Here is a 15362-nt window from a genome sequence, read left to right as displayed (position 1 = left end):
ATCCACGAAGTTGAGCAACCGTTCACCAATTGTCTTCAGTGAGTTCCTATCTCACAACAGACGTGGTTTGAACTCCACTGGTCACTGCTTCTCACTATAATCCCTTCTGTTTGAGTATTGCGTATTCAGTTATCTGTATGGGATTCCATTCTTTATCATCTATAATTTCGTTTTCATTTTCATTGTCTAGTACCGTCAATATGAAGGTTGTTTCACAATATAAATATCTATTTTGTATCAATCAAATTATCCCACAATGTTATCATCTATCATATTCAACTCAAACAACAAGAATAACAAATTATATCCCTTTAATTGGATTAGAAATTCATGCTCAATTATCTGTACCCAATAAATTGTTTACATATGTACCATATAGTTTTGGAGCTCCTCCTAATACACAATTAGGTTTACATGATGTTGCAATTCCTGGTAGTATGCCGGTAAGTGAAACTGTTGAACTTTGAAAGTATTAAAGTATATATAAGTGAAGATGGATAGTGGCTAGCAGTGGAATCCAGTTTGACGCGCGTTTCGTCCTATTTGGGACTCGTCAGCTGGATGTACCTGCATCTCAGAGTTGATGCTCACTCTGGGACTCGAACCCAGTACCTTTCGTTTCAAACGCCCTCGTGTTATCCACTCGGCCACTGAGTCTTGATAGCCACTTGCTTGTGCAATGGAGTGAAGTTTAAATTCATTTAGTATTGTTTGTTTGAATCTTCTCATTGATGTTTAGGACTGCCACTGGTCAGTCTCTTATTGGCATATGTGCATACTGTGCGTATTGCCTCGATATAGCCTTAATTCACAAGCATTGTAAGTGAAGATGGATAGTGGCTAGCAGTGGAATAAAATAACTATATTGTAGTATATTTTAAGTGCACCTAACAGTTTTGGCTTTAAAATATCACACGGAATATTTGAGGTATAAATGGATGATATTTAACATTTACGTACTTCTTGTCGTTGTTATACCGATTCTTATTCACAAATATGAAATTATGCAAAGGGTATGGATATCGGACTCTCCCTACTCTCGGCCGTATCAGGGCATTTGAGGGTTGTGAACGACGACACAAATGGGGAAAATCGAATGTAATCGAACACAAAATCATAGAACCTGTTAGTAAAAACTGAGAAACATACAGTAAATACTTCTTTTGCAAAATGTCGATCAATTGTCTCAAATTTTACTGTTCTTTCCTCCTCGATCTTCTCAAGTTTCTGTTGCCAGACATTCCATTCTTGACTGTCATTGTATACCGTTTATGTTGATATAAGTAGTATACACCACAATATCACTTTATATATTTATATTTGACTTATTATAGTGTTTCAGCAATTTTATATCATAAATTCATTAAAATAAACAATAGTTTCTTTCATAGAGTTGAGATTCTGAGTCAATTAAAGCTAGACCATCATGGAAAATTTGAAAGCACTGCTTGACGGCCATTTCGTTCTATTATGGGACTCCTCAGTGGCAGTGCGCATCCACGATCTCGCACTCGCGAGATTCGACTCATAATCTCAACTCTATAAAATTAATAAAAAATCTCCACAAAACCCCTTCTGATAATAGTTTCTTTTTACTTTTTTCGTATTATCTCATTATTCCATAGATATTAAATCGACATTGTCTTGAACTTGCTGTAATTGCTTCTATTGGATTAAATTGTAATATCAATTCAATTACACATTTTGATCGTAAGCATTATTTTTATACAGATTTACCTGCTGGTTATCAAATTACTCAGTATTATAAACCAATTTCAGTAAATGGTTATTTAGATTATATTTGGTTACGTGATAATTTAATGATTGAACAACTTGATCCATTATATTCAGAAATGATATATAGTGTTAATGGTCAATCTTATTATCGTTCACATGCTCGTATTAAATGTATACAAATTGAACAAGATACCGGTAAAAGTTTACATAATATACAACATGATTGTAGTTTAATTGATTTGAATCGTTCTGGTAAGTTGAAATGTTGATCATATGTGTGTTTGATTTGTTTTCATGGTTTGTCGAATTGATTAGACAGTCAGTCAGTCAGTCACAACATAGAACTTCGTACGTACGTACATCAGTTCGAGTTGCCATACCACATTCGCACAGAGATCCAGTTGTCGATTCAAATCCCATAGTAGTAGAAGTAGTAAGAGTAAAAGCATGATGTGAAATATTAGGGTTTGAAGATGTTATTCAAGGAGTATAATCCAGTGAAATAAATTTGGAAAGAGAAAAAGGATAGGGACATAAAGAATTTGGGAGAACACAAAGAGTGGATGCACCTTCGCCATTGCAAACGATTTTGAGCCATGTCATTCAAGGTTTCTAACCATCGGTTGCTATCATCTCGCAAATCCCAATCATGTAGTCTACACCTACCAACATAGCTCAGTTCACTTGTCAGTGACTTCATGAATTTGTGCCACGTTTTGGTCTGACCGCTCCTAGATTTCTTCCAATCTACTCCTGCACCATAAAACATTGCACGGCAGGCAATAATAAGTTTCACATAAATTAATATAGACTCTGCTGATGGGTGCCAGCATTTACTAAACATGAAAAATATATTCACTGCACTAATCGTTCGCGTTCTCACTGCCTCGTAGTGGTTCTCGTTTCCGAGCGTAAGCAATAAAATCGAGAAATCGGGGTGGAATCTGATTCCCAAGTAAAAGGAGTAAGACCGAGGACTCAATAGAGTCGGGACTTACGTACAGTGATATAGGAGTTTGCTACTCAGTTACAACTATGCCAATGGAGCCAATTTACCAGTTATAATAGTGATTTTCAGAATACAGTAAATGACATTCATACCTCAGTCAAACTCTTTTGAATTGCTTTATCCATTTCAGATGTCGGTCTTATAGAAATTGTCACTGAACCAGATTTTAATTCATCTGATCAAACTGCTGCATTCATTATGGATTTATCACGTTTATTAAGACATTTAAAATGTTGTAATGCTATTGGTGCATTTGGTGAACTCCGTGTTGATGTCAATGTTTCTATTGGTCAGGACATAGCCAATCAAAATCCTCGAGTTGAAATTAAAAATATTAGCACTATTCATGGTGTGATTTCTTCAATCGGTTGGTAGTTTCATTTCATATTAACTTGTTCACCATCTTTAATTTGTTTGCTTTATTTCTTGTTTAATATTGTATACATTTTTTCTCGTCAAAGATTTCCACTAGTTATTTATATGATGGAGTTCAGCCACGTCTGTTGTGAGATACCAAGTCACTGAAGACAATTGGTTAACGGTTGCTCAACTTCGTGGATTGGTTGAAGTTAGACATTAACACCATGGGATGCCGGCTCAGTAGTCTGGATGTTAAGCGCTCGCGCGCAAGACTGATAGGTCCTGGGTTGGAATCTCGCGAGGCGAGATCATGGATGCTCACTGCTGAGGAGTCCTACAATAGGACAAGACGGCCGTCCAGTGCTTCCAGGTTTTCCTTGGTGGTCTAGCTTCAGTTGACTCATGATTTCAACTATGAAAATACTGAAATCTCCACAAAACCCCTTCTGCATATGAAAAACGATTTAATTCCCAAAAGACTCACGAGCTATTGTAAGAATATCTTTCATCTTGGGAAATTCTCTACCTCCAATAGAGTTAGTGTTTAACTACATTACATACCGAATGTGCTGACCTTAATTTTAACTGTTCATCTTAATGATTTTAATGGTTTACCTACTCCCTATTTGAACTTGAACTCGTATCAAAAGTATTAAGAAGAATCAAGTCACCACTCGTCAATGTATATATTGATTGTTGAATACTTCTGGAGAAAGCAATTCAAAGTAGAGGTGACACTCAAGCCTAAATTTTATAAACTAGTTGTTATGGTTTCTCTTATTATGATCCAACTTTTCTTATTGCTTAGTATTCTTGGACGCCACTTCACTCGACCAGTCCCCAAACGAGAACACGGTTGGGCAGGACCGTAGTTATACTTCAAATAGCAATGTTGGATGGAGTTAAGAATCACAATAAAATAAACGCTAGTATATTTATAATTTTTACATATGAAGATTATCGAACCTTCTCTAAGTATCTGCTAGCGCTCATTATCCGAGAAATAGTCGTTGAGCATGCCTCAATATAACCCTGCCCAAAACATGCTTTATTCTTACTCTTTTCAAGATGATAAAGGGAACTATGTGTTTGCACTATGCCTGAACCCAATCCATATCTCACTAACACTAGTATTTATTCTAATTAAGAGGAAGAAAGCGAATGTCTGGCGCTTTAACCGAGTTGGTGGATACGGAGGATCCACCTAGAGTAATATGTAAAAAATAACCCTTTTTAAATTTCATCTGATACAACTTTACATAATTTCACAGATGTACTGATTTTCTCTGTCAAGAAGAAATTCGGAACTTTAATATTACTCATAATTTGATGCAAACGGAGTGTTTAAAATACATTTTGCACAATATTCATGGATGAGATAGATGCAAAAGTAACGTATGTTGAAACACATTATTGTTTCTAATCTTAGAATGTAAAGTGTAATGAGCTTCTCTATCTAAATGAATACAATAGTCAAATCTATATGTTTTTGATATAGCAATTCGTGGTGTTTTTTCTTTAGTATTTTAATGTTATCACATTCTTAAGGTAATGAACTGCCGCCAAACCAGTACATAATATCAGTACATGAATCCATGTAGATGTGAACTTCTTGTTTGGTTAGTATCGCTAAATATTGGTCGAGGCCGCATATTTCCATTTATTCTTGTTAGTTTACTCTCTTTGTGTTGCTAATATGAAGACTGACAACCTAGACCAATATGCATTTGTACTGTTGTCTAGTGACTATAGGGGAGTTGGAAAACCCTGATTCCAAACCAATGGTGCACATGAACTGGCTCCAGTATATTGAGGGAACAAATGGCGTATGAATCAATCGTTGGTCACCGGCTACCATGGGACTAAATCTCCTTACGATGCTCTACTGCCTTGCGGATCGAACCTTTATGTCAAAGGCTCTGGGTGTGGCACCTAAGGAAACTACCTGTTTCAGTTTGGGCACCCGGGCAGTATTGTAGCTCTCACATAAACTGAATGAGATTTGTGTGGCGCATATACATCTGGTGCCCCTTTGTACCAATATTTATGTGTTTAAATAAATAAAAAATATTCTAGACGATTTAAAAACTGGACAAATCTTTATTGTAGACCAAAAGTAGTATAGCACGTAACGTTTTGTTGAATGCATATCAGTAACGTAAATATTATGTTTTCCTAATTAGATGAGGGGACTGTAGAGGTTAATTAAATTTGTAGATGGTTTTCATTTCATAATACCATTGCCTCAAGAACCATTGAAACCTAGGGAGTACTAAACATTTATTTCGTTCTAGTTTACGACTTCTCAATCGCTATTTATTACCCTGTATATGAGATCGCACTCTGGACCCATTGAGCTATGACTGATAAGAGTTCTTACATGTTGTAAAAGAGACATACACCATTGATTGTGTTCACTGGAGGATCGATCTAGAGTATTGTCTATGTATTGTTGTGTATTCTAGAACAAAGAGCAAAAATTGTTCATTGAGCCAAGGCTTCCAATTATTCTGACACTCATATGCTAAAAAATTCTGTCTCCATTAGAAATTTTTCAGTTTTAATGTACAATTTGTTGCGTTTTTTCATTTCAGACTATGAGATTAAGCGCCAATCTGAAATTCTCAATTCTGGTGGAAAAATTACACAAGAAACTCGGTCCTATGATCCAGTGGATAAGTAAGCTTATAATAATTTAAAAATGATTATATTCATCTCCATGAATAGTATAATAATCCTATTATTATATTGATATGCTTGATGCTAATTACGATTTCTCGGTAAACGAACAATGGTCAATGACACATTAACTAGAGGAAAAAGTCCAAGACGAAGTAGGGGAAATTATATTCCGTAAGCAGCCAAAGTACAAGCAATCACAATAGGAAGAAATCAAACGTATTTATACAGTATAAAGTTGTCCTTAGGAAGCATTACAAAATACCACACTAAAAAGATACAACGGACCAATAACGTTTAGGATATTTCCAAGTGAGAAATACGACTCAAAGGTGAAAGGAGCGCTTTCGGCGCGAAAACAAGGAAATTCAAATAAATTTACAAAAATAAGTCATTTGCCAAGTAAGTTCTGAGGATTTAACATCCCCAATATATATCCATAAATCATAGATTACTATTCTTCTTTAGATTGTAAATTTCAATTTATACTTATACCTTTTCTTGATCTGAAATCTGTTTCTTTTTTAAAAAAGATCTGCTTTGCTCTTATGATCATAATTGTATCAATCAATTAGACAATTTGGCGAGACTACAATTTAGGACAACCTTTGAATGAATCTTAAGTGACCTTGAGAAATGTTAGTCAATCAGTAAACAGTTAGCACCGAGTAAAAATATATTATACAAAACCAAATAATTAAAGTGGATACACTTCTTTTATATGGTCCAAAAACTTGTCAATGTTTGAAAAAGCTTTCAAAATCGTAATGCATAAGGTAGAGGAACTCATCCATATGCCTCCATGATAGTTGGTGTCTGGAGCCATGATAAGATCATAAAAACCCTCTCAGCTTCGACCACATAGCTTAATTATTGTTTGTGTGTACTCCGATTGTGTAAGGTTATCATTTTTATTATAGATATGTCCCTACAATACTCATACTACTGCACAGCCGAAGCTTCAGTAACATCTGCGATTATTGCAGCCAATGTTACTGGTGCTTTTATTATACAGTTGGCGATAATTATAATAATATGCCTTAGTCTCAGTATGGGGGTTCTTATTCTAGCAAACGTCTTTCTTTAACATATATTACATCGAAGGACAACATCACGGTAGTCTGCACAAGGTCTACAAGTCATTTAGTACTCGTAATTACAAATACAGGAACTTCTCAGTAGTTTCATTTCTTGTAGCTGCTTAATTGTCAAGTCTTCTCCAAAATTCTCTGTAAACCGACCGTACATGAGCCTCAGGTACTGAAATAGGCGCCGTGACTTTAAAATCCCTCAAACGCTACTCATTGGCTCGTCCATAAATTATAGTCTCGCCGACAATTTAAGAGTTAATACAATCATACATTGATTCAACTAGCTATACTCTCTAATCATCAGTAAAGTGAGAAATATATATCTATTCGATGAAAAGCAAAGGAGTTTTTAAAAAAATAGTGTGGTTCGAGACGTATAAAATGAAGTTAGAATCAAGATTGAAAATTCGACTGAGAATATATGTATGACTGAGTTACTGTGATTGGTTTTTGTTGATAGTCGAATAAAAATCAAGTCGTATCGAGGTTAAGGCGGTTGACGTTTAAACTACAATCTGATTATATATAGTTGAAATCATGAGTCAATTGAAGCTAAACCACCATGGAAAACCTGGAAGCACTGGATGGCCGTTTCGTCCTACTATAGGACTCCTCAGTGGCAGTGCGCATCCATGATCCCGCCTCGTGAGGTTTGAACCCAGGACCTACCAGTGTCGCGCGCGAGCACTTAAACCTATAGACCACTGATGATGGTCTACCTTCATTTGACTCATGATTTCGACTATATATAAAAATTACTAAAAATCTCCACAAACAACCCCCTACAATCAGATTAGTTAGTTGTTTACTTATGTATAAGTAATGTGACTAACGTCGCTAAGTTTTTTTTTCATTTTTGTTCATAAATACTTATCTTTCTCAATGTATATTATCTCATTAGTTGTTCATCATATTTTCACTTGTTAATTATTCTTCTTTTATATTTTAACTCCTATCGTATTGATAACAATAATGATTATGATTCTAGTGTAACTTTACGAATGAGAGATAAAGAATTAGCTCAAGATTATCGTTATATTCCTGAACCAAATTTACCTTCTATTAAAATTTTACCAAATTGTTCATTATGTTCATCTCAATCATCATCATCATCCGCATCGTCATCGTCGTCATCACCATCATCATTGTCGTCATTCGCATCCTCACCATCGTCATCATCGACATCATCACCATCCAATAATCAAGTTTGTATACAATGTATTAAAGAAAAATATCATTTAAATTCTATAAATTGGTCAATGAATTTACCTGAATATAAAAAACAAATATTATTAATTGAACATGGTTTATTATTAAATCGTGTAATTGTTTTAATTGAACATAATGAATTATGTCAATTATATGAATTAACATTAAATCATTTAATTGAGATTTATTTAAATAATAATAATAATGATAAAATGGAACAATTCAGTGTTTTAATTTATGCTAAAGAATTAAGTTTTTGGATTACTGGTTATATATATGGTTTAAATAAAAATAAAACTGTAAAACGGTAAGTTAATTATTTCATTTAAATGATTGTTATAATGATGTATATTTACTTAATTAGTTGCCCCCCCCAAATGCCATGGTACGGTTAAGAGGTGGGGAGAGTCCGCTGTTCATCTCTCTCGAAATGCTCTCACATGGCCACGCGTATATAGCCTCTGCCAAGGAAGTCCTACTCACTGCCTTCTCATACCACGGGTGTTGTTCACGAAATTGAGAGGAGGAAAAGCGAATGTTCGGCGCTTTAAGCGAGTTAGTGGACACGGAAAGTTCATCTAGAGGAGTTGGAAAACACTGATTCCAAACCAATGGTGCACATGGACACCAGTATCCTGAAGGAACAAATGGCGTATAAATCAATATTTGGTCATTGGCTATCATGAGACTACATCTCCTTACGATGCTCCACTGCCTTGTGAAACAGACCTTTAGGTTGAAGGCTCCGAGTGTGGCCCCCTAAGAAAACCACCTACTTCGGTTTGGGAACCTGGACAGTATCACAGTTCTCACACAAATCAAATGAGATTTGTGCATGGCGCATATATATCTGGTGCCCTTTTGTACCAGTATTTATGTGTTTAAATAAATAGATTTTGCGTAGATAACTATTTATAAATACTTGTACCTTTTTGACGATGGTTGTGGTAGTTCTCGAAGTTTCAACTCCGTATAGTAGGACTGTCTTGGGGTTCGTATTGAAGATTGAATTCGGTGTGGTAGAAAATTTAGGTAACTTACTAGGAATACCAATGTATATTTCAAATAATTAAAGCCCTACTGATATACGTAAAACCAAATGAATTTGTGAATGAAGAACCGGATTTTCAATCAATCGGTCTCAGATTCGAGTTTCATACCATCTGTTTTCGTTTGGGCAACTGGTTCAGTATAATTAACTTTCACACAGATAGTGCAACTAGAAACGGAATGGATAAATTTGTACATTTTTAGTGATTTACACTATTTATGTACAAAATATTCAATAAAAATAGTATAATTAATAGTTACTTGTTTGTCATTGGAAGGATAATCAAAGATATAAATGAAGGCAGCCCTAAATGACTTTTTATGGACAAATGATAGAAGCGTCCACTCTATCAGAATACTCTCATATGGTCATGTGTTTACAACCTCAACCAGGGAGGGTCTTCCAACTGCTTTTGCGTGGCAGATTTTCACAAATGTGAAAGGGCGAATAGCTATATCTGGTATCTAAGCTGAGTCAGTGGACGTGGAGAGTCAGCCTCGGAGAGTTGAAAAACCTTGACCCCGAACAAGTGGTATATATTGGCTCTAGGATCCAGATAGAACAAATGTCAGGAACACTTATTTAACATAAAACCGCATCTTCTGACGTTGCGCCACTATATTTTGTTGATTAGACGTTTAGGTCAAAGGTTCAGGGATTAGTTTTCTCAGAAAACCACCTTCTTTAGTATGGGGGAACCCAGTTCATATTCCAGCTCATACACAAATGTATCTCATATGCAAAATAAAGGCCATAAAACGGCTAGTAGTTATTTACCTCAGCACCCAGCTTACTGAAATAACACAGTTTATTCATATTTATCAGAAGCGGTTTTGTGGAGATTTCAGTATTTTCATAGTTGAAATCATGAATCAATTGAAGCTAGAGCACCATCGAAAACCTGGAGGCACTGGACGGCCGTTTCTTCCTATTACGAGGCTCCTCAGTAGTGCGCATCCACGATCCCGCACTCGCGAGATTCCAACCCAGGACCTATCAGTCTCGCGCCAAAGCACTTAACCGATAGACCACTGAACCGTCATCCATCGGTGTTATTGTCTAAGAGGAGTCCCATAATAGAACGAAACGACCGTCCAGTGCTTCCAGGTTTTCCATGGTGGTCTAGCTTCAATTGACTCTTGATTTCAACTATTCATATTTAGTTCTTAATTTTACTTAACTTAATTGCTGATATTCATTAACATATTCTCAGTTTATTTTATGTGGATAAATAAACCTTTTTTTTTAAAATCAAAATTTAGTCTTCCTAAAGTTGAACAACTGGCTGAATTTATACAAATGAATTTAACTGGACAAGTTTTTGGATCAACAGCAGTTGAAGTAAGTTAGATTTTTCAGTAAATTACTTTGAATAATTGAGTTGTAGATTCGTTCTTTTTAAAAAAATATTTTTCATTAACATTTAATACTATTACCCCCAAATGCCCTGGTACGGCCGAGAGTGGGGAGAGTTCGCTCTCCCTCTCCAAATGCTCTCATATGGCCACGCGTATATAGACTCTGCCAAGGAAGTCCTACTCACTGCCTTCTCACACCACGGGTGTTGTTTACAAAATTGAGAGGACGAAAAGCGAATGTCCGGCGCTATAACCGGGTTGGTGGACACAGAAAGTCCACCTAGGGAAGTTGGAAAACCCTGATTGCAAACTAATGGTGAACATGGGCTGGCTCTAGTATCGTGAGGGGACAAATGGCGTATGAATCAATTGTTGGTCACCGGCTACCATGGGACTGCATCTCCTCACGATGCTCCACTGCCTTGTGGATCAGACCTTTAGGTCAAAAGCTCGGGGTGTTGCCCCCTAAGAAAATCACCTGTTTCGGTTTAGGCACCCGGGCTGTATCGTAGCCCTCACACAAATATATGAAATGATGACTTGTACTGACTATACTATTTACGCGCTTGGTCGGAGCGTGCTATTGAGATGGAAGCAGCAGCTGCATCTGGTAACTGCCGGAAGCTCTTCCAACTCATCCGAGCTACTGGCAGCAAGAAGTCTGGTGTGAGTGAAACAATCTACGATGATGACAGGATGTCAATCACTAACATCTCTCGACGTCTTGGACGATGGGCGGGATTTTTCGAAGGGTCGTTCAGCTGGCCTGCTGCTCCGGCAACATCAACCAGTTTGTCCTGCCCTCCATGGCCGGTGACGACTGATCCACCAAACGAGGCGGAAGTCTGCAAGGAACTCCAACTCTTGAAGCGCTACAAATCACCTGGCCCAGATGACTTACCTCCGGCTCTTTTTAAAGATGGTGGTGACTTTCTGGCTAAGGAACTGACTGTGTTGTTTGCAAAGGTTTGGGATCAAGAAAGTGTTCCAACATCATGGAATGAGTCGGTAGTCGTCCCTATCTTTAAAAAGGGTTCACGTTGTTCCTGTAACAACTATCGGGGGATAAGTCTACTTCCGATTGCGCCCAAACTATTGGCTTCTGTCATTCTTCGTAGGTTGTTTAAAACCCGAGAACGATTGACTCGCGAAGAGCAGGCTGGTTTTCATTCTGGTCGAGGGTGCATTGATCACATCTTTACCCTCCGCCAAATGTTGGAACACCGTCATACTTATCGCAGGCCAACAATCGCAGTGTTTCTTGATATCAAGGCTGCCTTCGATTCGTTGGACAGGACTGTTCTCTGGGATTGTCTATTGAAGAAGGGTGTACCTGAGAAGTTCATTAACATCTTAAAGGCCCTGTATACGAACACCTCAGGCAGAGTGAAGGCATACAACCACCTTTCTCCCTTGTTCCATTCGAGCAGTGGGGTTAAGCAGGGTTGCCCAATCTCACCATTCCTCTTCAACTTTGCCATCGATGACATCCTGGAAACAGCTCTGATGGATGTAAGTAATGGCGGTGTGGATCTGCTGCCTGGAGAACGACTTCTCGACCTCGAGTATGCCGATGATATTGTCTTACTGTGCGATGATACCTAAGGCATGCAATCCGCACCTAATCAGTTGGCAATCAGTGTCCGCAGGTACGGCATGTGCTTTGTACCCTCCAAGTGCAAAGTACTCCTACAAGACTGGCAGGATTCTCATCCTGTACTCACCCTGGATGGTGAGCAGATTGAAGTAGTTGAGAAGTTCGTGTATCTAGGTATCTATATAAGTGCTGGTGGTGGCGTGAGTGATGAGATCGATGCACGTATAATGGAAGCCAGAGCGACTTATGCCAATCTGGGCCATCTTTGGCGCCTTCGTGATGTTAGTCTGGCTGTAAAAGGTCGGATCTACAACGCGTCGATGAGAGCAGTTTGCTCTATGCTTGTGAAACCTGGACTCTCCGAGTTGAGGATGTTAGACGTCTCTCTGTGTTCGATCATCGTTGTTTCCGAAGGATTGCTGACATCCAGTGGCAACACCGTGTTAGTAATGCAGAGGTTCGGCATCGTGTGTTCGGGCGCAGAGACGATAATTCAATTGGTGTCACCATCTTGAAACACCGACTTCGGTGGCCTGGACATGTTCCACGAATGTCGTCCCAGAGACTTCCACGTCGTGCATTATTTGCCGACTCTGGGACTGGTTGGAAAAAGCGGAGAGGAGGTCAGTGTATGACATGGTGTCGTGGCATGAAAGAGAGCTGCAAAGGGCTAGCTTCTGTTGGTCCTTCACGACTCCCTGGCTGGGGTCCGAGAGATGGTGCAACACTGGCTAGAGACGTTATCAGATATGGCTCAGAATAGAAGCCAGTGGCGATCCTGCTCTATCCTACTTTCTTCATAAAGAGTGGCTATAACTTTCCTAACTGAAAGTGTCTTCTGGTTGTACATTTCAGTTCCCCCTATCATTACTCTTCTTTTTTTTTATTTCTTCTATATATACTCATCTTCCCCCTCTCCCCTCCTATTCTCATTACTTTATGTGGCGCATATGTATCCGGTGCCCTTTGTACCAATATGTATGTGATTAAATAAATAAATAAACATATTTTTCAATCCAACAATAAAATCTACGATGAAACGAAAGGAACACTAATATAAAGATTTATTGCAGAAGCAGTGATCCAGAGACTGGAAGTCTCGGTTCTACCGAAGGTCAAGCCAGAAATGTATATTCCTTATGTGAACGATATGTTCATCATCATCAAAACGGACAAGCTGGAATACACCCACAACATGGTCGATAACTTCGATTACAAGTTTCATCAATCACAAAACAACATACGGTTGTTTCAAGCCAGAGTATCAGCATTTGATCGAAATGAGAATTAGATAATGGATTTCAAAGTAGACGAATCATTTTATGACGAACAAAACTTCAATCATCAACTTAAAGAAGGAGATTGAAAGACAATAGACTCGTCATTATAAAGCTGTTATTCGCATGAGAAATGTTCCAATATTAGTGAAGTTACTCATTAATAAATTTAAGTAGTGTAATTAGTATGTACAAAAACGTAATACTGGAAGCAATGAATTAAGTAATAAATAAATATCTGTATTACTTTTTATTTGAATAGGTGACTTTTAGTTCACTAGTGTTAAGACGGATCAAAAGAGAATTTAAAAGATTCGGGCTGTTTTGAAGAACGTGTTTTATTTATTTATTTAAACACGTAAATATTGGTACAAGGAGGCACCAGATATATATAAGCGCCACTTAAATCTCATTTCATTTGTGTGAGGACTGTGATACTGCCCACGTGCCCAAACCGAAACAGGTGATTTTCTTAGGGAGCCACAACCGGAGCTTTTGACCTAAAGGTCTGATCCACAAGGCAGTGGAGCATCGTGAGGAGATGCAGTCCCATGGTAGCCGGTGACCAACAATTGATTCATACGCCATTTGTTCCCTCAGGATACTGGAACCCATGTTCACCATTAGTTTGCAATCAGGGTTTTCCAACTTCCCTAGGTGGACTTTCTGTGTCCACCAACCCGGTTATAGCGCCGGACATTCGCTTTTCGTCCTCTCAATTTCGTAAACAACACCCGTGGTGTGAGAAGGCAGTGAGTAGGACTTCCTTGGCAGAGTCTATATACGCGTGGCCATATGAGAGCATTTGGAGAGGGAGAGCGAACTCTCCCCACTCTCGGCCGTACCAGGGCATTTGGGGGCACGTGTGTTATTAGTCATATATCTTCTTAATTGTTTCAGTTGAGACAAAATGAGAACTGTGTTTGTTTTAATTATCACTGTAACTTATTCTCAAGAAGGAATGAACAAACGTTACATTTTAGTTTAGGATTCCTTACCACATTGGGACTATATTGGGCTGAAACGAAATTCTTTAAGTTTTGGTGTGAACTGAATACATTTTATGTTACCCACGATCCTTATGCAATGTCGATTGTGTCAGTCGTAATAGAATGAATCACTTATGAAGAATAATCTATAAATTGACTGAAGTTGGGTACTATGTTTTTTTTGACGAATGGCTTTGTTGATTAAATCAGTTTACAATAAGAGTATGGTGAATGAGAACACAGTTGGAGACAACCAATATATTTTAATAAAGAGTTACGGAGTTTTTTGCTATAATGTAAAAAACGATACGTTCAGTACTTCATTTGCAAATCCCCCAACAGTTGTCTCAAACGTCATCGTTCCTACATTATTCATAACTATTACTCTCTGTTCCCATTCTCTTCGACTTGGTCTTCCCGACCTTCTACTACCAGGTATCTCATTCTTGATTAGTGTTATATACTACTTATGTTTGTCGACATAAGTAGCATATACCATATTCGTACCTCTTTAAACAGTCGCTCTTGTGGTGGTTCTTCTCATCGTCCCATTTTCTTTGCCGCAGTCTATGCCACGCTCTCCGTCAAAATGTCTGTTGACATAAGTAGCGTGCACCACAATACTGTATCATTTCTTTTTAAGTCAGCATTGATTTATTATATTGTGTCCCTATGGAAAAAGGTTTATCGATTTTGTTTTGCTATATTTCAATATATTGTTCTCTCTTTATCTCTTTTTGGTCTTAGCTATTGAGTCTAATTATTCACAATGATGAAAGTACATATTCTTCAGTTCATGAGTTAGCTGTCAAACATGATCTAATTTTAATTCAAGATCCAGATCAAATTAAAATTCAATGTGAGAAGTTAATTAATGATTATCCTAAACTGGTAGGTTTAACACCTTTTCTTTTATAGAGTGAGGATCATGAGTCAATTGAAGCTAGACCACCGTGGAAAACTTACAAGCACTGGACGGACGTTTCATCCTATTACGGGATTCCT

The 15362-nt window shown here is 37.7% G+C and overlaps 1 protein-coding gene across 1 annotated transcript in view; it reads left to right on the top strand.

The window, feature by feature from the left end:
* Positions 1–200: 200 nt before the first annotated feature.
* Smp_181240 (glutamyl-tRNA(gln) amidotransferase subunit B (mitochondrial and prokaryotic) pet112-related) overlaps positions 201–15362 on the top strand; it is a gene marked incomplete at both ends in the record, with an annotated part of 18016 nt that continues 2854 nt past the window's right edge. Inside the window, 6 exons of the mRNA XM_018791233.1 lie at positions 201–443; positions 1626–1989; positions 2877–3113; positions 5701–5785; positions 10399–10477; positions 15105–15248. Of these exons, the coding sequence (XP_018645569.1) occupies positions 201–443; positions 1626–1989; positions 2877–3113; positions 5701–5785; positions 10399–10477; positions 15105–15248 (1152 nt within the window). The remainder of the gene's footprint in view (positions 444–1625; positions 1990–2876; positions 3114–5700; positions 5786–10398; positions 10478–15104; positions 15249–15362) is intronic.

Source organism: Schistosoma mansoni (assembly GCF_000237925.1).
Source record: "Schistosoma mansoni, WGS project CABG00000000 data, chromosome 3 unplaced supercontig 0141, strain Puerto Rico, whole genome shotgun sequence".
In the NCBI taxonomy this organism is placed as follows: Eukaryota; Metazoa; Platyhelminthes; class Trematoda; order Strigeidida; family Schistosomatidae; genus Schistosoma; species Schistosoma mansoni.
The sequence above is the reverse complement of the archived record's forward strand: the minus strand, read 5'-3'. Positions and strand labels throughout refer to the sequence as shown.